Genomic DNA, 23,334 nt, shown 5'->3' on the forward strand with positions numbered 1-23,334 from the left:
CGTGAACAGATGCAAAAGTTTGGCGAACTTTTTGGTCGTAATCCAATTTGTACGTGTTCCGAGACATTCGTGACCCGAAGTTCCACTGTATACCTGACTTGTATTAACACTTGCACTAAGGTTAATGCTTAAAAGTTTTCATATCTACTTATGCTAATACATGAATATAAAAACTTTTTATTTTCCATACTACCTATGTGGTAAAGTTACATTTTCAGAAAACGTTTTCATTGTTGGAATACTTTTTGTCTTCTTCATTGACAGTCTTGATCTTCTGATACAAGGTCAACGGAAAGAAGTCGAAGCCATGGTTAAAGATATGGGTGTGGGCCAGTCTGCCGTCGAGCAACTCTCCATCTATTGTATCTCCCTCAAGAAGTAAGCTCTGAGCAAATAACAGTTATGAGTCTTTCAGATATGTTATAATTCAGAGACGCTTTGTCAATGAATGTCAAAGTGAGTTTTCTTTTCAGGAAAGGCTCTCCAGTTTTTCCCAACAAAATATCGTTTAGTGTGAAAATTGCTCCTGGGGTGTGTGGTACAATGGTTGGCCCAGTGCTCAGACTCTTAAAGGTCATGTGAAAAGGCATTTTTCCCCTTGGGGGATTAACAAAGAAGACTTTTAGTTTTGAATAGAAATAAACATTGATTATATTTAAATACCCTGTATCCTTCTAATAGGTAATAGTGCTATTTAGGAATTCTTTACTTATATGCGTGGACAGTAGTTTAAATAAAATGACGTCCGTGACATTTTAAAAGAACAAGACCAACAGTTTTTCACATTTTTCTTTAGAACATTTCCTTATTTAATGTCATTTTTTGAAAATTTTCTAATTATAAAAATGTTTGTGAAGCAAGTGTACTTCTTCTATACGTAATTTATATTAAGCACTGTATGGTGTTTTATAATGCTTAAATTTAGATAGCTATCTAAAATATTTTGTTTACATATATTGAGAAGCAATTAATTCTTTTCTTTTCACTCATGTAATGAAAAGTCATTTATTTTCCTACAGAGAATATGAAAACTTGAAGGCAAGCCATAAAACGTCAAATGAAATGATTGAAAAAATGAAGAAAGAACTGTTTTCTGCCAATAACAAGGCAGGTTTACTATTATAGCTCTGTGGTTTAACATGAATTAGTCTGGTACAATTTTTATATTAATTATGTACATTTATATGTATTAATTCATGATAGGTGTGTGGTGTGCATTTTTGATGAAGACAATGAAGTTTAATGCTATAGACATTGCATTAACTAAAACAACCTTACACGTACTGTAACTTTACTTTATAGCAGCTTTTGTTTTGTAGTGAATAGCTACCTAAACTTAAGTCTGGTCAAGAATGCCAATTAACTCTGGCATACTGCTAATATGTAAGAAGTGGTTTAAATGTTATTTTATTAATATAGTCCCTGATCTATTTTGACATAGGGTCATGCTTTAAAGACTCGTATTATATATATATTTTTTAGTCAGCTCTAAGTTATGTGTAATTTCTTAGTTACGAAAATACAAAAGTATATTCACATCCAGTTACACTGTGTTTTTACAGCTTCAGAAAACAGTAGTGGAACTAAAAGAAGCAAAATGCAGCTTTGATGCCGCACAGGATGACCTAAGGAATTCAGATAAGCAAATCACGGTAGTTGAGGCCTTTCTGACAATAATAAAAACAAAGTCATCTTTTAAAGTGTACTATTGTTGTTTGCAATAAAAATATTCTGGTGTTGGATTGTTTAGGTGTCTAAAATGTCATCTTACAGGGACCTATCCGGCTTTTCTAGCTGGATGTACCAGTGTGGAGTACAAAGGAAACACACAAAGATATCTCCTTCTGTTTAGGACAGAGATGTCCGACTTTATCTGTTTGTAAGTCAATCATCTGGCCAAAATTTTAAGGAGTTCTTCGTAAGAGATTAATATCCTTTAAATCATAATTGTTTGTATAGTCTAAGTCATACTACCACTATAGAAGTACCATATGGAAAATAACATTTTGAAAAATCTGTAACTGTGTTCTAGTGTAAAGCTCTCGTTAATGTGTTCATGCAAGAAGAAAGTTAAAGGAAGAAGCAAAAGACTCCGAAAACTGCTGAATGCACACACGGTCTACTGTGCTCAGATTTATAATCATCGTAGTTAGCATCAATTCAGGCAGTGCTGTCTAAAAATCAACAGCCCATTTTATTTCAGACTAGATGAATGGCTGGTCAAGTACTCCCATGGTTTAAAAAAAATTAAAAAATGCAGCAAAGATGTTAGTATGTTTCAACAGACAGATGCATTAAGGACAGACATAAAACAATTGGGTTAAATACACATATACTTTAATATGACAGAAGCTATATTTAATAATTCAGTTACTCAATGTATATTTTTTACATTTTTGAATTGTGTTATCTGTTGCTGAGGTTTTAAGCCTGTACTTCTTATATATTTCAGAGTCTGAAAAAAAAGGTGGAATTTCTGCAGAAAAGTCTCAGTACACCATCCCGCACCAATGAAGCAATTAGCCGGCTGGTCTTTGAAAGGTAGGTTAAGGAAACGTCACACAAGACATCAAAACATTAAATTCACATTTAGTCTCTGGTTTTTCTTTTTTTTCTTTTTACTAAGAAAATTGCACGTGTTTTTAATTGTATCATATCCCGTATTTTAGTGTTCTTTTTCATAGGGTAATTTAAAATTCCATTAAGTAATAATGTGGTACTAGATTGAAACTAAAATGTTTGTAGATGTGTGATGGTGTGATACTAGCGATGACCACAACATAATGAGTATATAGAGTTTTAAACCAGACAGCCGATAATTACTAGAGAGATGACACTGACTAGTAACTGCGAGTCTCACGCACCCTGCATGATGACCACTACTTTAGATGTGTTTAGACATCTCATTTGTACTGTATGTGGGTGATACTGTACATGTGTTTAGAGGGGTTAGATTTCTTCACAATTATTAATTGATTTAATGGATGCTTTTGGACAACAGGTAAGAGCTTCTTTAACATTACATATAAAGTAGACATAAACACTCGCAAAGAACAAAATTGGATTTTGGGAGTTGAATGTGATGTAATACCCGAATGCTGTGTAAGGCTAAACATAACAAGTCAGTTATTTTTTTTTGTTTGTTTGTTTTTTCTCATCCGCTTTCTCCAGCTGCTTTTCACATCTGCATCATAATGGTGAAATTATAAAAAAATCCAAATGTAAAAATACTATGCTTGCATTTCATCTAGACATGCAAACCTTAAATAAAATATTGAACAGTAATAAAACATTAGCATTCTTACAAGAAAAAAAAACTTTCTTAGATGGAAATGCTTTTTAAAGTAAAATACGTTGTATGATTTGAAGATTATATGCCCTGCATCCCCACATGCTCAACCTTGCTAATTCAAAAGTATAGAATCTCTTAAGTGCACAAACACAATAAAATAAATAGTATTTATTTCATTCATAGGTATTGTTTATGAAGTTTCCTCATAACCACAAGATAATGAATCATTATAGATTTTACATTACTCTGGTTATAATATTTACTAGAAACTGACAAAGCCCATTTCTCCTTGGCGTTGTGTTTGCCCCAGGAAATATGCAAGAAATATGTGACAAACATGTAAATACCAAAATGTCAACATAAATTGAGTAGAAAAGGTACGTCTAATGTGCACTGCTGTACTGATACAGGTATACTACACATCCTTCATGTGATATGTTGCAGTTAGGACAGCAGGAGTGTGTTTTCTGGGCGCACTTTTTTTTTTTTTTTTGGTTGATTACACATGAGATGGGTTAGTGACTACCACATGTCCCCTGGCACAAGCATTGACTGTTGCCTCATTGTGAACAGTGCTTTAGGGAGCTGACATCTTTCTTGCCCTTTCACTTGATTATAGTTATTTTGCCTTTTTGTCACGCAGCAACTGTCACACAACGGTGAAGCTTCACATCACCAAATTCATCAGGCATATTCGCTCCTACAGTGCCCATATCATGCATTAGTTTCATATTCAATGTCAACGTCTGTTGATCAATTCACATTGTCATCACTATCGCTCAATTATGGCATTTCAGTTTGTTCTAAAACTGCCTTTACGGCTTTTTGTTTGCCATTGTGTTTTTTGTTGGAGAGTCTTCCTCACCTATGAAAATGACATTAGAGTTACCATAAAGTGGTAGAAAGCATTAAATTATTATTATTATTATTTTATTTTTTTTTGCAGCATGTTTTCTTCTTCTTCTAAATTGCAGGAAAACACTGTCCCAAGAGTTATTCAGGCTTAATATTATAAAGCGGACCATTACGCGTCACCCCAGGTGTAACTTGGCTATAATTGTATAGAATTCTGAGTCATGCTTGGGGTTAACACCAAGGAGGTTAAGAAAAATGACTGATTTTCTATAGCACACACTTGTTTTAATTTTTTGCAGCCCAGCTCCTCTAGAATTAAAGCAGCCTTTTCTACACCAGCCAGAGAATGATGAGGACATTGACTTAAATGCCACCTATGATTTACCCACTCCAACACAGTCTGCTGACAAGTGTATCACTGCACCCAGCAAAAAGATCAAATTGGATACAGTACAGTAAGTAATGAAGCTTTTTAATATTGCTTGTAATAAAGTTTAGCTTTTTTTAAACACACAGATCTTTCAGCTCTTCAGTAAAATCAGGTAAAACTGTGGTTTTATGTTTATACTAACTAGTAATAGTTTGTGTTAAATCTTTATATTTAAGTAATGAGTAGTCTGTATGTGACTAGCTATAGCCAGAAATGATAAATAATATAAAAGTGATAAGCACAAACTTTTGATATTTTTTATATCTTGCAAGATCCAAGCTATTTATTTCCATTTTGCTTTTCATTTTTTTAGATTGTGTTCATTTTTTATATTGCTTGATTTAAATACAATTTCAATTTGGTTATTGAAATGTGCAGTGTACTATGAGAGTATGGTTAATTCTGTCCTTAGCTGTGCACATATATACAAGCGGCTGAAATGAGTTTCCTCCGCAGGGTGTCTGGGCTCTCCCTTAAAGATAGGGTGAGAAGCTCAGTCATCCGGGAGGGGCACAGAGTAGAGCCGCTGCTCCTCCGCATCGAGAGGAGGCAGATGAGGTGGCTTGGGTATCTGATCAGGATGCCTCCTGGACGCTTCCCTGGTGAGGTGTTCCGGGCACGTCCAACCGGGAGGAGGCCCCGGGGAAGACCCAGGACACGCTGGAGGTTCTATGTCTCCCAGCTGGCCTGAGAATGCCTTGGGATTCTCCCGGAAGAGCTAGAAGAAGTGGCCGGGGAGAGGGAAGTCTGGGCATCTCTGTTCAAGCTGCTGCCCCCGCGACCCGACCTCGGATAAGCGGAAGAGGATGGATGGATGGATGACAGTGTATATATGTGTATGTGTGTATATGTGTATATTATATATAGCTAAGGACAGCATGACATTTGCCGACTTGCAGACCAACCACATACGGTACCTAGTAGGAAACCACCCATACAAGATTCAGACTATGAATGCTATGAACATATATAATGTGCTCTGTACTGCCAAATATATAATAAAATATACACACATTGGAACCTCGGGTCACGACCGTAATTCGTTCCAAAACTCTGGTCGCAACCCAATTTGGTTGTGACCCGAAGTAATTTCCCCCATAGGATTGTATGTAAATACAATTAATTCCGTTCCGGACCATACAAACTGTATGTAAATATATATATGCTCGCGCTCTTTCTCTCTCGCTTGCACGCATTCTCTCTCGCGCTCAATGCACAGGGAGAGACGGAACACGTGCGGAAATCATTGGCATGTACGAACCGTAAAGGAAACTGGCTTGTTTGTCATCTGAGTGTGTGGTCGTGAACAGATGCAAAAGTTTAGCAAACTTTTTGGTCGTAACCCGATTTGTACTTGGTCCGTGACGTTCGTGACCCGAGGTTCCACTGTGTGTGTGTGTGTGTGTGTATGTTTTATATATATATATATATATATATAATATAATATGGTAGATGTATGGTAGTACAGAACAGTGGCCAGCATCTGCAGCCATTAATAAGTCATTTGAGACTTTTAGTCTCCAATCAAATGAAATAGTAATTTGATTTGATAAAGTAAAATGCTTTTAGTTATTGTCATATCCTTTTTTGATGAATGTCAGCATTGTATTAGGGGAACAAAAGCAAACTTTTTTTTTTTTTTCCTTTCAGATCAAATGGTACTGACCAACTTAAAAAATCCACGGAAGACAACAAGGTAATAACATGGACTTTCAAAGTTAGAAAAGATCTTAGGCATTCATTTTCTAACAGGTTTGCATCTTGTTTTTCATATCAAGAGCTCATGGCCTCGAGAAGTAGAAGATACAACCATAGCTCCTTTCCTTTGTAACTCTTTTCTCTTCAGAAAGAAAACATTTAGGAGTATGCTTAATTCACAGAGAAATGCATCAAGCGTGGTAAGCATTTTTACTGTAAACAAGTGTGCAGATCTTGAATGTTGTGGCCTTTTTGTGAATATTTTACAGGATATCTGTGTTAGGTCTGATTAGCACAGCAATTATTCTCACTCTACCATGGCATCCTATTCAAAATGTGGTGATTTTCAATATAGACAGAGCTTACATGACTAGTTTTAGCAAGTGAATCTAAAAACATACAGGTATATAGTTTTTTTTATTTTTTTAAGTTGTAATGAGGTGTGCCAGTTATTTTTATTTATTTATTTTATTTTATTGATTTTATTACAATCAAATAGCATTCCATACAAATAACTCAAGTTTAACAAAAAAGGTTCAAAACAAATCAACCCCCACCCCTGAAAAAGAGAGCTAGGCCAGCAGAGTGAAACTTAAAGCTAGTGAAAATAAGTAAATAGATAAATTAATAAATGAATAAAGATAAATGGAATTAAAGAGGGGAGAGAATCTGCTTCCTCAATTTAAGTGCTGCTTCTAAAATGTTATTGATCCTGCCAGGATTTGAAAAAGTTCTGCACAGATCCTCTAAGTGTGAATTTGATTTTTTTCCAGTTTCAAATTGTATATACAGTAACATCAGCTACCCACTGACTTAGAATAGGAGAGTTAGGATTCTTCCAGTTGAGCAAAATAAGTCTACGTGCCAATAGTGAAGTAAAGGCAATTACAGTTTGTTTGTCCTTCTCCACTTTAAGCCCCTCTGTGAGCCCACCATACACAGCTGTTAGTGGATTAGGAGGGATTGTGATGCCAAGGCTGTCTGAAAGGCATTGAAAGATTTTGAGACAGAATGATGTTAATTTAGTGCCGGCCCGGTGTGCCAGTTATGTTGGCTTTAAGAAGTGGACGCCTACTATTCAGGGGGGAAAAAAATTAATTGTAAAAAGAAGCTTGACATACTGACATTTTAAATATCAGTATGTAAATAACATGTTTGTATTTGTGTGCCACAGAGGACAGACGTAGTGGTTAATTCAGTGAATGTAAAATGAAAAATATAGGAAGAGCCTACTGTTTCAGTTGAAGTTAGTAACTTCCAAAAGTTTATACAGTATTTATGTGTCTTACTTTTGCATTTAATTTCTGAAGAGGGTGTTAACAAAAATGCAACTATTTTAAATTTCTTTCTTTGTTTGTTTCTTACAGATGAGAACTGGCTTTGATGGGCTTGGCGGAAGAACAAAATTTATTCAACCTGTATCCTTATCCAGTTTTACATTGTGGTAACCCTTAAACTTGTGTGGGTATTGTAGTGGGGCGAATGAAGATGCAGGATAAAGCCAAATGCTTAAGGTGACAAAACCCATTTTAACTGGAACAAAAAAAAAATGCAAAAATGAAATGAAAATCGTGTGCCTTCTCAATGGCTATAGTTGTCCAGTCTGGAACATCTAACAAGCATTTGTGGTTTAATTCAGCTCAGAAGGAAGGTCACCATGAAAATGAGACCCCACTTTTCAGGAGCATTCTCCTCTTATATCATACAGAGCTTGCTTTGCTTCAGTGCTGTCAAAGGGTGGTTTCTTGAGGTTGTGAGGGGAACAGCACCCCCTCTTGTCCTGGGGTGGTACTACTTACTTTGAGAGAACCTGGAAGATGACCCTCTGGCACACATGCATGATATGATATATGTAAAATGTGTGTGTGATACAGTACCTGCCAAATGATACAAAGAGTACATGACATGTGTTTTGGCCTTATTTTTGGCTCATCAGGTGTACGCACCTTTGCTTCCCCTTACGGGGGAATCGAACTTCGGACGTCAGCACCTGAGGCAAAGCCTCTGACGTTGCACCGCGGCGGCGGGTTGGCGTACGTGTCAGGGTGAAGATTGGAGTATTACAGTGGTGGGTCTGAATCGCAGTGTGATTATTTGGGTGGTCACCCACTAGGTAACGCTTGGTCAGCCAGTCAGCAAACCTCTGCCATGTCCTCTCAGTTGTGAGAAGTAGATTATAGATATGTGATGCAGTATCTGCCAAATAATACAAAGAGTACATGGTACGTGTAGTTAACCATTCAATTAATTCATTAGGGCATCTGGTGGTGGTCTTTTTTTTTTTTTTTTTTTTTTTTTTTTATATATATATATATATATAATATAAGTACGGGTTTGAGCTCTGGGCAAAGTTTTTTAAAAACATAGAAATACAGTACTGTGCAAAAGTTTTAGGCAGGTGTGGAAAAAATGCTGTAAACAAAGAATGCTTTCAGAAATATAAATGATTGTTTGTTTATTGTTATCAATTTACAAAATGCAAAGTGAGCGAACAATAGAAAAATCTAAATCAAATCAATATTTGGTGTTCCTACCTTTTGCCTTCAAACCAGCATCCATTCTTATTGGTCCACTTGCACAAAGTCAGGGATTTTGTGGGATTCTAGTCAGGTGTCTGATCAACCAATTCTACCAAACAGGTGCTAATGATCATCAATGTCACACGTAGGTTGAAACACAGTCATTAACTGAAACAGAAACAGCTTCAAACTGGGTGAGGAACAGCCAAACTCTGCTACCAAGGTGAGGTTGTGAAGACAGTTTCATGTCATGGCAAGATTGAGCACAGCAACAAGACACAAGGAAGTTCTACTGCATCAGCAAGGTCTCTCCCAGACAAAGATTTCAAAGCAGACTGGGGTTTCAAGATGTGCTGTTCAAGCTTTTTTGAAGAAGCACAAAGAAATGGGCAACGTTGAGGATCGTAGATGCAGTGGTCGGCCAAGGAAACTTAGTGCAGCAGATGAAAGACACATCAAGCTTATTACCCTTCAAAATCGGAAGATGTCCAGCAGTGCCATCAGCTCAGAACTGGCAGAAACCAGTAGGACCCAGGTACACCCATATACTGTCCGGAGAAGTCTGGCCAGAAGTGGTCTTCATGGAAGAGTTGCAGCCAAAAAGCCATACCTCCGACATGGAAACAAGGCCAAGCGACTCAAGTATGCACGAAAACATAGGAACTGGGGTACAGAAAAATGGCAGCAGGTGCTCTGGACTGATGAGTCAAAATTTGAAATATTTGGCTGTAGCAGAAGGCAGTTTGTTCGTCGAAGGGCTGGAGAGCGGTACAATAATGAGTGTCTGCAGGCAACAGTGAAGCATGTTGGAGGTTCCTTGAACGTTTGGGGCTGCATTTCTGCAAATGGAGTTGGAGATTTGGTCAGGATTAATGGTGTTCTCAATGCTGAGAAATACAGGCAGATACTTATCCATCATGCAATACCATCAGGGAGGCGTATGATTGGCTCCAAATTTATTCTTCAGCAGGACAACGACCCCAAACGTACAGCCAAAGTCATTAAGAACTATCTTCAGCATAAAGAAGAACAAGAAGTCTTGGAAATGATGGTATGGCCCCCACAGAGCCCTGATCTCAACATCATCGAGTGTGTCTGGGATTACATGAAGAGACAGAAGGATGTGAGGAAGCCTACATCCACAGAAGATCTGTGGTTAGTTCTCCAAGATGTTTGGAACAACCTACCAGCCGAGTTCCTTCAAAAACTGTGTGCAAGTGTACCTAGAAGAATTGATACTGTTTTGAAGGCAAAGGGTGGTCACACCAAATATTGATTTGATTTAGATTTCTCTTTTGTTCATTCACTGCATTTTGTTGATTGATGAAAATAAATGATTAACACTTCCATTTGTGAAAGCATTCTTTGTTTACAGCATTTTTTCACACCTGCCTAAAACTTTTGCACAGTACTGTACATGTAGAGTATCTGATTTCAGATATTGGAATTGGTGTTTTACTCTGCAGCGTGTGTAGTAGAGCATTTGTAATCTTAAACCTTTCTGTTTTTTTCCCTAACTTTAATTCATCTCAGTCCCCTCTGTCAGAAATCCGTCCTCTAGCAATTAAGGCCAAGCGCAAGAAGGTGACCAGGCCTACCAAACTCTCAGTTAATTTACCTAAGCTGGACAGCTTCTTGGAATGAGCTAAAGGATCCTGCCCCATACATCGAAATGGACCGTACACACAGACCAGCGGAGGAGTAATCACCAATGTGGACGAGGAGTATCATATAAAACTCTAATGCGATCTGTAATTATGTCATTTGTTTTTCCAGAACATACTGAGAAGGATCCTGGACTTAATAGACGGCTATTGTTATGGTGTGGGTTTTACTGGACATGTGCAGATGACAGAAAATAATCTTGGAATGTCTGTAGGCTGCCCGCAGTCATTTGCTAGATAGATCATGTTTAGATGCACTCTGCTAAACACTTTCACCTTTTTATTATTATTTATTTTTTGTAAATATGAATGTCATTATGCAGACTAGTCATGTAGATGATCTCAGTAATTTATATAATTTCAAGATGTGTCACTATTCCCTGAACTTCTCCAGTACTGACGTTTTCAAATGTAGATGTTTGTGTGTTTAATTTATTCCACATGTTTCTTTTTAAAACTAATTCTAGAATAAAAATAGAAGTCCTTCTTACGGCTGACTCTATCATCCCGCCTTTTCTCTGTGTTTGTGGTATTCTGGGCTGCGTTCCCTTCTGCTTTCACTTGTTCACACCTTCTGGTATCTGGTCTTTGAGTTACAGTGGGGGCTTTTCTTTGAACGTATTTCTGAACCCTCTTGATCATTTCACCCTGATGTATTTATAGGTTTCTTCTTCTTTCTCTTTTTTCTTTTCTTTCTCTCTTTCGTTTTTCGGTTACTGGAAGCCTCATCCCCAGTGGTGGTCCAAGAGCTTTTCTGTGAATACGTGACTCTGTACTCCTCGCACTAGAAATAAAACAGCAGGTCACGTCACTGGCAGAAATTCTCAGATGGCTCTGCACTTCTGGGGTGTATTGATAAGGGGGATGAGACGGAGAAGAGGAGCCGGGGGGGGGGGGGGGGGGGTTTGGGAGGGGAACTTTTGGTACAAAAGGAATTGTCTGCAATTTAACTAAGGAACTGCTTATTGACTTTCGTCACGCCAAAGAGCCTCTGTGCCCAGTCAATATTCAAGGAGTGGATGTAGAGGTGGTCCACTCTTACAAGTGCTTGGGGGTTCACATCACTGAGAGGCTGGAGTGGTCTTTTAACACTGAAGAATTACAGAAGAAAGGGCAGAGCAGGCTGTTTTTTCCCTCAGGTGACAGCATTCCTCTATGATAATGACAGCCTTCACATCCTCTATAACTCTGTGATGGCCAGTGTGGTGTGCTGAGCTGGTAACCTCGCCTCAAGAGTGGCCCACCCAATCAACCTACTACTGAAAAAGGCAAGCTGGACCCCCTGGAAGTAGTAGAGGAGGGAGAGAATGAAGACAAAACTGAGTATCGTTATGAACAATGCTACACATCCTCCATGACACACCAGCACTGAGGACTTTCAGCCAGTGAATTGTTCAGCAGAAGTGTGTCAAGAAATGCCATGGGGGGGGGGGGGGGGCGCTCCTTCATACCAACAGGAATACACCTGCATAATGTGTCACTTTGACTGTCAAATCAGAGTTTCTATCATTTAAGTGATTCTGGTGTGGGTTTAGACCAGGGGTGCCCAACTCTGGTCCTGGAGGGCCGCAGTGGCTGCAGGTTTTCATTCTAACCCTTTTTTTTTTAATTAGTGACCTGTTTTTGCTGCTAATTAACTTCTTTTGAATTAATTTTAATTGACTTGGTTTTTAAGATTGGTTTCCCTGAATTTCTTCATTGTTCCTCTGAACAATTTCCTCATTTCTTTCCTTAAATGGCGCCCAAGGAGAAATGAAATGTGAAGTGAGTGGGCCAACAGAAGACCAACTAAGTCAGGGCCTCAAACTCCAACCAGTTGCTTATTAAGGCGGTGAGTCTCGTCGTTCATTAAACCCGTTCTTTAATTCCATGGCTTGTTGCTGCTCTCATTGTGTAATAGCAGACATTTTGGGAATTGTGGATTTTCTCTATTCTAAGTGCAGATCAGCATTCCTGAGACGTTCACCTTTCTTTACTTTCAGATTATGTATGATGGTCACCAGTTTGTTGGTCCTGTTTTGGCACATTTTGTGTATCATTATTGTTTGGCTGCTAATTAAGGAAAGAGAAACAATTGAGGGGTCTGAGTCTTCAAGAGCAAATCAAATAAAATGAATTCAAAAGAAGTTAATTAGCAGCAAAAACGGGTCACTAATTAAGAAAAGGCTTAGAATGAAAACCTGCGCCCACTGGGGCCATCCAGGACCGGAGTTGGGGAGCCCTGATTTAGACCATAATGTATATATGTATATTTATTACTCTTTGTATTGATTTAGTTATGTTTATTTAAAAAGCATCTATAAAAAAGCCAAATATCCCGCTAGGGAGGGAGGAATGGATAGAGAGAACTTTTATCTGTCTAACAGTTTAAATTACTGAGACGTTTACTACAACTTTAGTTTGTGCACAACAGCGCCCTCTGCAGGGTGATGCAGGCAGTGCCCACCTGCCATTATCACCGAGCTGCCAGTGCACTCACTGTACAAAGCAATACAACAGGCCCGGTTCTAGAGGCGAAGCCGCCATCGTGCCATTTAATTTCAGCCGCCCCCTCACCTTCACTCGCTTTCTAAACCAGTGTATGTAAAATTAAAAATGTTCGCAATTTCCTTATTGTCAAAAAAACAAAAAAAATTCTTCGTAGGTAGGAGAAAATTTGACTTACGCATTTATCGAATCGGCGACAAGTTTAATTAATTCATCAGTAAAATTCCAAATATAAAGCGAGTGCCGCTCGTACTCAATGTATTCATATAGCACGTTTAAAACAACATAGTAATGCCGTGGCCAAAGTGCTTTACAATAATAGAAATAGATATTAGACTTAATAGATTATAGACTTAATTTTCTTGAAAAAGACGTCGCCTCATATTCTCACAAATACAAAATTTAGCAAAAGTCTTCACATCACACCTGTGCAAGATATTTATTGGAAAACAAAATATGAATATGCATGTATAGTAAACTGCGGTGGGTTGGCACCCTGCCCGGGATTGGTTCCTGCCTTGTGCCCTGTGTTGGCTGGGCTCCCGTGACCCTGTGTTCGGATTCAGTGGGTTGGAAAATGGATGGATGGATGTATAATAAAAACAATTTGAAAATTAAGCGTTTATTATTAAATTACATGTACAGTATTATAATTATTCCACTAAATAAAATATTAAAATTGCACTCTCCTTGTTTTCTTACTTGCAAGTTCGTCAATAAGGCCATCTAAGTTAATTTCTTCTGGCAAATCTTTCTCCATTGCAATTAAACCTAAATTACTCAATCTCTCTTGGCACATCGACGATCTTAATTTATTATTTTTAGTTTAGAGAAATTTCTTTCGCCTGTTGCGTCTGTGACTGGCAGGGTTACATATATTCTTAAGGCTCTTAAGAGTGACGTTTCGTTTTCCTTTCCGACATCTTCAAGCAGGAACAATACTACAAGTGAATTTCTATTAATACAGTCCCTTCATGCCAAACCGTATGAACTAGATATGTAATACTTTAATATACTTTACCTCCCAGTTTACAGGTAAAACGACTTCCAAAATTATGTTTAAACTTGCGCTTTCAACAATAACAAAGATTGTAGAAACAAACACTGAACATTACAAAAACTTTTGATTGATGTGCTGCGTACTTTAGCTGCCACAATTCACGTGTTGTGATTGGCTCGTTTTTCTTTGACGCAAGTTACCGACAGTCGACGGGAAAAGACGAGCCCCGCGCCGAGCCTGCGTTTTGTTGAGCCGCCCTCCATGTTCGGCCTCCTTCGTGTATGCACGCTTTGCACGACCGGCAGAACCGGGCCTGCTGTACAATGTGTGATATTTCAGGACGGCCCTCTTTTGGAGATGTTAGGACCCCCCCCCCCCCCCAGTCCTGCCCAGCGGTCGTGGGGTGTTGCTTACCCTCGGTGCCCATTCTAGTGTCCAGTCAAACAACAACTGCCCCCAGCACATTATAATAATAATAATAATTCATTACATTTATATAGCGCTTTTCTCAGTACTCAAAGCGCTATCCACACAGGGAGGAACCGGGAAGCAAACCCACAATCTTCCACAGTCTCCTTACTGCAAAGCAGCAGCACTACCACTGCGGCCTGAAGATGGAGCCGCACGTTTAGCTGTTTGCATTATGGAGCAGGTGGTCCTCGTACTGGGACCACTAATTGATTTCTTGGCTGCTCTGTCAGTATGTTTTAGTTTATTCATAGCATAAAGTGGATTGCTGTACGGGTTCTTTTATTGGTTTCATGTCATTTTAACTTCCTCATGTATGTTCACTGGTTTTTGCACACTGTAAAAAAAATTTCAGTAAATTTAACGGTAAAAATACTGGAAATGGTGAAAGTAAAAGACCTTTTCTGAAAAAAAGGAAAGTTACCTTATGTTCTACTGAAAATTACCTGTATATCTTAAACAATACATTTCATTATTTTTTACAGCCAAGTTCTGTAAAATCGATATTTTTCTACCTTCAAAATATGCTAAATACCGTTTACCTGATGCATTACAATTACACTGAAAAAATCTGTTAATTTTACAGTGTAAAACTGTTAAATAGCGAAGGTAAATAACCGTAAAATGTAAAACGGTAAAGCGCTGTTTCAGTAAAACCGAAGTTACAATATTTGCATAAGGACACGCCCCCTTTTACCATATTGTTCCTGGTGAAGCGCACGCCATTGAATAGTAGGGGAAAAAAAACTTAAACACACTTGGCAGACGTATTTTTCCCTGCGTGCTGAAGGTTTTTTGAGGTTATGGAAGCTGATTTATGGTTGGTTGTATTCCATAAGCTGGCACACCTGTAGGACACCATACACCACAAAAGCAAACTTTTCTTCCCCACCAGACAATGCGTCCTAGTTTCCTTAAACACTGAATTGTTTTCAATGTCCATCCATCCATTCATTTTCCAACCCGCTGAATCTGAACACAGGGTCACGGGGTTCTGCTGGAGCCAATCCCAGCCAACACAGGGCACAAGGCAGGAACCAATCCCGGGAAGGATGCCAACCCACCGCAGAAGTTATACTATAGACCTAAAAATATTGTCACATTATTTATTACAGTAAAATTTTGGCAACCCAGCTGCCAGTACTTTACCGTAACTGTAACTTTTTTTTTTTAAAGTGCAAGTCATTTTTCACGCCCCTGTCATTTTGCCGATTTTTTTTTTTTTTTTTTACATTTTGATTAATGAGTCTGAAGGTGTAATAATACATTTTTAATAAGGTGGGCTCTGAAAAGTAGTATGTGTACACCGTTTGGAGTAAATCCAAGCCCAATTTGCCACCTTCAGATCCCTTCACTTTCCATCCATTTTCCATTCCACTGAATCCTATTACAGGGTCACTGGGTTCTGTTGGAGCCAATCCCAGCTAACACAGGGCACAAGGCAGGAACCAACCCCGAGCAGGGCGCCAGCCCACCGCAGGCCACACACACACCAGGAAACCCACGCAGACATGGGGAGAACATGCAAACTCCACGCAGGGAAGACGCGGGAAGCGAACCCGGGTCTCCTTACTGTGAGGCAGCAGCGCTACCCACTGCGCCACCGTGCCACCCCCCTTCACTTTCTGCACACTTTATTATGTTTTAGATTTCATTTTAAGGGGATTCCTTGACCATCTCTGTCCATCAATCATCTTTCAGTTAAGCCATAATGACAAAGTGACAAGAAAGGTTTGCAGATTTATTAAAATCTAATACAGCCAATTAGAATGGACTCCACGGTACATCTGCAGAAGTTCTGGAGACCAGATGTGACCTGCTCTCGGACGCTTGAGAAATTAGAGGGGCTGGAGAGCCAAAATGTGTTGTGCCCACTTCAGTTTATCCATGGTGGTCACCCTTTCAGCAGCATCCCCTCTAATGAAGAAGGCAGAGTGGTCTTCTATCTGCTTCCTGAAGTGTATGGCCAGCTTCTTGGGTCAGATTGTTGTCCTGCACTCTTAAAAATAAAGGGGGCCAGGGGGGTTCTTTAGAGTGATGCCAGAGGGGACCCCCATTTTTTTGGCTTCCAAAAGACCCACCCTCATTAATGAAAATCTGTGCCCACTATGGCCCTCCAGGACCAGAGTTGGACACACTGGCCATGGAGTAACCATTTCTGGTTCTCAAAAGACCCATCCACATGAAGGTTCCAGAAGGAACTTTAATTTCTTTAGATCCACCACAGGCTCCAGAGTCACGGATTCAAAGGGACCTTCACTGTTGGCGTACAGAGACATGCAGTTTTCTTAATCTGTTCGTGTAGGTAGCCCACCATGCATTAAAGACTTCAGGCTTGTTCATTTTTGTTTTTTTAGGTATTGGGAAATTTTTCAAAGCAGAAAGAACAAACTTCACATGCAAACAACTCATCCCAGGATGAAATGGTGCTTGATCAAGGAGGAACCACACAACCCAGTAAGGTACCAGAAAGTGCTACCAGCATTTATAAGAGCATGGCACCACTGAGTCAGCGGGTGGACCTCTTCTCATCTCCTAATTAGTGGTGGTCATCAGCCCATTTAATGGTGGAGTTGGAGCCGTGCCTGGCCACAAGGTCAGAGGTGAACACGGAGCACAGAAGAGGGCTGAGCACACCACCCTGTGGAGTGAATGGGCTGAGGGTCAGCATGGAGTCCAAACAGGATGAGGTCTGCAGGTTAGAAAGTCCAAAATCCAGCTGCAGAAGATTTATTTTTTTGTTCTTTATATCACCCTATAGAATTTCTTGTATTAGGAATTTGTTAGTTTTCACATACCCCTTGGGGTCAGAGCGCAGGGTCTGCCATTGCACAGCACCAATGGAGCAATTGCAGGACCCAGCTGAGTAGGATCTCTTTTGGCAGTTACGGAGATTTGAACCAAGAACCTTCCGGATACTGGCACAGATCAGAGCCACCACTCTGCCACTAAGATGGCACAGAGTCCTAAAGTGAGGAGTTTGGTGGTCTGCTTTGATGACAGAATACTGTTAAGTGCTGAGCTGTAGTTTATAAAGAGGACTTCTGTGTACTAATTTAGCTTTTTCTTGTTAAGGGGGTCATGGGGGCTGCCACTTCTCAGCAGAAACAAGCACTGGGCAGATAACCAGTTGAACATGACATACCCCTGTATGGTGGCATAGTGGGCAGCACTGCCACGTAATAGATCCTGTGTTTGAGTTCTGCACCTGGTTGCTGTCCATGGGGGGGTTTGTCTACACGGGTTATCGTCCCATCTCCATGCAGGTTAGGGTTAACTGGTGGCCCAACTGGTGCATGCGATGGTAACTGGCAGATGGTCCAGGGCTGTTTTCTGCCTTGCACCCGCTGCCCTGCCTCACAGTGACCTTGAATTGGATTTGTGACTGTTATGATGTGCATAAATTGTCCCTAGTGTGTGCTTGGTGTGTGTGCCCTGCGGTGGGCTGGCGCCCAGTCTGTCAAATAAGGTATACAATAAGCTATTAAAAAAAAATCTAACACTAAAGGTTAGTTGGAAAGACTTAACTATCAAAAAGGTTTTAGGCAGAATTTTCATTTTTATATTATTTTATCTCTGCGGTAGGCTGGCACCCTGCCCGGGGTTTGTTTCCTGCCTTGCGCCCTGTGTTGGCTGGGATTGGCTCCAGCAGACCCCCGTGGCCCTGTAGTTAGTTAAGATATAGCGGATTTGATAATGGATGGATGATGTGCATAGAGGAGCTCATCACTTTTACCAATACATTTCCAACTGAATTAACAGAAATTTAGTGAGCACCCCAGTCATGTGCTGTTTGCATGGTGTTATCAATGTATATCGGTTTTGTTCACATTTGTATTTCAAACTGGTGGAACGTTTTATCCAAAAATGGTACCTCATATGTCAGGCGCATGTTCTGTTTTATGAAAGCCCTCTGTCCCATAGCACTTATTCCAGCAGCATGGGGTGCAAGGCACATACTTAGTCATTGTATTACCTGGTGGTCTTTTTGCAGCTCCGCATCTCGCCCCGTGTCTTTCACAACTGAGGGAAGACGCGCCCGCTGAGGGGCGTGGCTTCGTCCCACCGAGGTGCGCGACTCGCAGGGTAGAAGAGGGCAAAGGAGTTTGGGGGCAGAACACCGACGATCAGTGGACCTGCCGCATCTGACAAAAGTTAGAAATAAAGCAAACAGGCAAAACAATTCCGGGTTTTATGTTGTTTAACTCTAATTTTTCATTTTAAAACATCGTTGATTGACAAAGGAAGGCAGCCGCTGAGGTTTAAAAATGAACCGACATAGCGGGCTTACTGCAATCCGGCAAGAACGTTGCGAAAACGCCGCATCGGTGATACGAGACAATTGAGCAAGGAAGTCAGGGAGGAGGAGGAGTCTGCGCAGCAATCGAAAGTGAAAGTCGAGCAGCTGACTGACTGACTGACTGGACTAAACGCTTCTTCTACGTGCGATCTTCGCCTTTATACAAACCGGTAGGATTCTTGAGCAGCGGTATTGGGGGTTATGGGGGTGATTGGATACTGCCGAGGAGCAGGCATCCTTGGAGGTCTCGGTGCGTTTGAGTTCCTGCAGACGGTATTCTTTAAAATTGTGCAACTCGTGCACCTGACCGTCTACAAGATCAATGAAGTCAAGGTGTCTGCACGGCGAGTTCCTCAGAATGATCTGTAAAAGTTTTAATTTTACTGCAGCCTTTTAACGGAGGTGCGCCTTTAAACCTCCGTTTTAATTTACGGTGTGTGTTTAAATGAACCGTAAATGACGTGTACAGGCAGGCACCTTTAAGTCCATCGTACGACCTGAAAGCCTTCGAGAGGCGCCGCGCTCAGAGGGGACGTGACGCGGGGCGCCGGTGAACGGCCAGTGCGCAGTCATCGCAAATTGTCGTGAACTGACACTTGATGTCACTTTTGTGTGTGCCAGGACATTATCATGTTCAAATCTGTCTGTTTTTGCCCTTTTTATTTATTTATTTTTTTAGAAAATGTCTGAGACTGCGGAAATCGACGAGAGCCTCTACTCCAGGCAACTGTAAGTACAGCTCTCGTGTTCTCTGCCCTGACTGCTGTTTTTGTATTTAAAAATTAATTGACTTTGTACACATTTCAGGTTATCCATCCTTCCAATTTATTAACCCAGTCCAGGGACTTGGGTGGTATTTTCCATTATATAATATTGCACTGACTGACCGCCATGTCCTCTATTTCAATAATAAAAAAATGTTATTTAATGGCACTTTATGGGTCTTTACTGGGTTTTGCACCCAGTACCCTCGTAGAACTTCTGCTTGACCAAGCACCATTTCATTCTGGGAAGTTTCTTTTCATATGACGTTGATTCGTTGTGCTTTTAAAAACTTCCCAATGTACATTTTCTGTCTCTCAGGCGCCCCTCTGCGTTGTGATTTATTTATTGTTGTACAGTAGATGTGAAATGGAGGCCACACAATAATTTGTTCCAATCATCTGCATGTTGATTTCTTTCGCAGCAATACAAAATATGAACAGGGTCTCATCTCTTGCATGCCGTTACAGCGGCCATCACAGAACTGATTTGGCAAACTTTTAAAAACATTACATAAAACGGATATCTGCAGTACAGAACATAAAGAAGTTCTCCTCACCTGCGTGCCCTGTAATAAAGAATATATTCACATTTAAATAATACAATATAAGAAACTGAAATATTATATGAAAAGAAAACCGTCACCAGACAGTGGCCGTCAAAGAAGTCAACTGAGAGCGCGTGCACGCGCCCGATCTCGCTCGCCGTTCCTTCGCAAAGCCCCGCCCACACGGCAGAGGCGTTGACGCCAAGCACCTCCCAGTTCTGCACTGGCGCCGTTTCACAATAAAATAATAATAAAAAAAAAGAAACTTAAAGAAATATCACAATGGGTTTCTATTAGTCCTTACAATATTAATAAAAGTTATTTTTTTAAAACTGTATAAACTGGATGAATGTAAATGAAATGCTAATTAAACCTCGTTAAGAGTATTAAACATAAAGGTGCCAGACTGGTTCTTCAAAGCGATGCCACAGCGCCAGGGCCGCAGTGGCTGCAGGTTTTCCTCCCTGCCAATTTCTTAATCAGTGAACAAATTTCTGCTTTTAACTTCCTTCTTTTCCCTTCGTTCCCATTGGTTTTTAAAATTCAGTCCTCTGAATTGCTTCTTTTTTTCTTTAAGAGGCGCAAAAATCAAACAAAAATGAGATGTGAAGTAAGCCAACAGTTTGTGCAACTAAGTCATGGCCTCCAACTCCAAAAGATATTCTCGATGAAAAGGTTGATTGAACCCGTTCATTTAATTCCGTGGCACGTGGGTGCTGCCATTCTGTCACAGAAGACATTTCCATAACTGCTGATTTTTCTTTTTTTATCTAAGAGCACCTGTCAAAATATTTTGTGGACCTGAGCAGATCAGTATGATTGAAATCTTCACCATTCCTTATTTTCAGATATTGTATGAAGGGCACAGGTTAGCTGGTCTTGACTCAGGTTGTATCTCATTATTGTGATATGGCGGCTAATTAAAAAAGAAGAAACGGGTCAAGAGTGAGAGTCTTAAATAACAAGTCAATTAAAATGAAGACAAAAGAAGCAATAGAAACAGCAACAACATTTATTTCTATCTCGGGTTTTCATACAAATGATGTAGCTCAAAGTGCTTTACAAGATGAAAAAATGAAAATAAGATTAGGTAATGCTAATTAACAAAAAATAAAGTAAGGTCAGATGGCCAGGAGGACAGAATAATAAAAAAAAAAAATACACAGGGCTGGAGGAAAAAAAAAATCTGCAGGGGTTCTGGGGCCACGAGACCACCCAGCCTCCACTGGGCAGCAAAAACTGCTCACTAATTAAGAAAATGGTTAGAATGAAAACCTGCACCCACTGTGGCCCTCCGGGGTTGGACACCCCTGCCACATAGTAACCATTTGTGGTTCTCAAAGGACCCGTCCACATGAAGGTTCCAGAAAGAAATTTTATTTATTTTGTGTAAGTGCCACAAGAGTTGGACAGACATCCCGACCAGGATGGGGGAAAGTTCTTTTCCCAGACAGGGGGTTTCAAGAGGTCAGTCGGACATCCCAGCCAAAGAAGAGAAAGGGGCCATACCCAAATGGGACCACCCCCCAAAGGGGATGGATGGACAGCCTAGACAGAGAAGAAGATTCCTTAACCGGATGGGAAGCACCAGGCAAATGGACAGGCGTCCCGACCAGACATGGTTCCGAAGAAGAAGAGAAGGACTGTCAATGAGGGGTGTTTATTCCCTCCAGTTGCTAGATGGCAGCAGTAGTCTACAATATATCGTCGCCCATTTGGGAACCAGTATTGAATGCTGGAAGTTGTAGTCCGGCAGCACAGCCCTGCTGCAGTCCAAGGATACCACAAGAGGATGCTGTAGGGAGATATACTCCCTATCATAAGGGACTTCCATGTGACCCAGAAGTACTTCTAATGAACAGTAGCCCTGGCACCGGAAGTAATCCCGGGACCTCACTCCCTTATCCAGGCGAGTCGGAGCTGGAAGGAAGGAAAGAAGGCATCACTCGAGTGGAGGAGGAGGTGGTGAGAGGTGAGGAATTGTGAGAGAGATTGCTTGTGCTTTATTACTTTTGGAGGTATTTTTGGTTAATAAACCATCTTTGATTTGAACCCGGGACTGCTTTTGTGTGATCATGTTGGGGTTTGGGGCTCGCTGGTGCCTGGGTTTCCATCACATTAGATTTGTAACAGGGTCCACAGAGTAAAGAGCCATGACTAGGTGGTAACAGATTTGTGAAATAGCAAAGGGGTAATGATTTTAAAGAGACTCTCGCTGCATATAGTAACACAAGTGAAGTTCAGGTTTTGTAGATCTCTCTGCGTCCTGCTAGGCAGCCTACCATAATTAAAAGAGTTCTGTTTTTTCTCCACATATAAGGAAGTTTTTCAAAACACGAAGGACCCTTCCCAGTATGAAATGGTGCTTTGTCAAGCAGTGGCTCTACAAGGAACCACACAACCCAGTGAAAAACTGTAAAGTGCCATCAAAGAACCAGATGGTTAGGTCGATTTAATCATTTTGGCTCATCTCTCTAACCCTCAGGTATGTGCTGGGCCACAAGGCAATGCTGCGCCTGCAGACCACCAACGTGCTTATCTCTGGGATGAGAGGCCTGGGAGCTGAGATAGCTAAGAATGTCGTGTTAGCCGGAGTCCGATCAGTAACCGTCCACGATGAAGGAGAGGTTCAATGGGGGGATCTTTCATCACAGGTAGGCCCCTTTTGTCTTCACGCCCGTTCTTCGTAGAAGAAGCTTTAGCAGAGCCTTTGGTGTCCAGATAGCAATTGAATTTTGGGTCTGCACTTTACTCAGCACTCGAAGGCGGCCATTTATTGTGGTGTGGTGGCCTAAGCATTAAGTCACCAAGCTGACTATTCACGTGTGTTTGTGTGTGTGAGGTGCCCTGAGCTGCGTGGACTCAATTTGAAACAGACGTGTGCAGATGGGGTGATGCTGTCTGATCTTGGATAAAAATATATGATGTTATTGATAAGATAAATACTCTACTGGATTCAGAAAGCATTTAGACCCCTTCACTTTCTGCATACTTCTGCATTATTTGGAAAAAATGACTGCAGTGCCAATATTTTCGGTCACGACTTGAAGAATCGCCACCAACTGAGGTAGGCCCGCTGTATAGCTATGAGGTGCGTTCAATAATTTATCTACCTGAGTATGAAAGATAGTAGCAAGGATGTGGAAGCAGGTCTGGGGATGCTGCAATGTGTCTCAAGGTTACTCCTGCCCAGTTGTGGCTCAGTGTGAGTCTAACATTCTAAGAGGCAGGAGATCAGGAGAGTTCTTGTGCGAATCAAGTAAGCTTCTTCACGACAATGCACTGATTCACATGTCCCGTCAATTACAGGCC

The 23,334-nt window shown here is 40.6% G+C and overlaps 2 protein-coding genes across 4 annotated transcripts in view; both read left to right on the forward strand.

The window, feature by feature from the left end:
* traip (TRAF-interacting protein) overlaps nucleotides 1–10,935 on the forward strand; it is a 32,368-nt gene extending 21,433 nt beyond the window's left edge. The window contains exons 8-16 of the mRNA XM_028824903.2: nucleotides 265–378; nucleotides 1,020–1,107; nucleotides 1,563–1,652; nucleotides 2,453–2,541; nucleotides 4,447–4,602; nucleotides 6,228–6,273; nucleotides 6,356–6,475; nucleotides 7,643–7,693; nucleotides 10,328–10,935. Coding sequence (XP_028680736.2) covers nucleotides 265–378; nucleotides 1,020–1,107; nucleotides 1,563–1,652; nucleotides 2,453–2,541; nucleotides 4,447–4,602; nucleotides 6,228–6,273; nucleotides 6,356–6,475; nucleotides 7,643–7,693; nucleotides 10,328–10,438 — 865 coding nt within the window. The 3' untranslated portion in view covers nucleotides 10,439–10,935. The remainder of the gene's footprint in view (nucleotides 1–264; nucleotides 379–1,019; nucleotides 1,108–1,562; nucleotides 1,653–2,452; nucleotides 2,542–4,446; nucleotides 4,603–6,227; nucleotides 6,274–6,355; nucleotides 6,476–7,642; nucleotides 7,694–10,327) is intronic.
* A 7,666-nt stretch (nucleotides 10,936–18,601) lies between these two features.
* The window catches only part of LOC114668372 (ubiquitin-like modifier-activating enzyme 1), a 310,112-nt gene continuing 305,379 nt past the window's right edge, over nucleotides 18,602–23,334 (forward strand). Inside the window, exons 1-3 of one of the 3 annotated variants that reach the window (XM_028824087.2) lie at nucleotides 18,602–18,883; nucleotides 19,393–19,442; nucleotides 22,508–22,676. In XM_028824087.2, coding sequence (XP_028679920.2) covers nucleotides 19,396–19,442; nucleotides 22,508–22,676 — 216 coding nt within the window. In that variant the 5' untranslated portion in view covers nucleotides 18,602–18,883; nucleotides 19,393–19,395. The remainder of the gene's footprint in view (nucleotides 18,884–19,392; nucleotides 19,443–22,507; nucleotides 22,677–23,334) is intronic. The other 2 variants (XM_028824088.2, XM_028824089.2) reach the window with 2 other exon arrangements.

Source organism: Erpetoichthys calabaricus, chromosome 18 (assembly GCF_900747795.2).
Source record: "Erpetoichthys calabaricus chromosome 18, fErpCal1.3, whole genome shotgun sequence".
Taxonomy (NCBI): domain Eukaryota; kingdom Metazoa; phylum Chordata; class Cladistia; order Polypteriformes; family Polypteridae; genus Erpetoichthys; species Erpetoichthys calabaricus.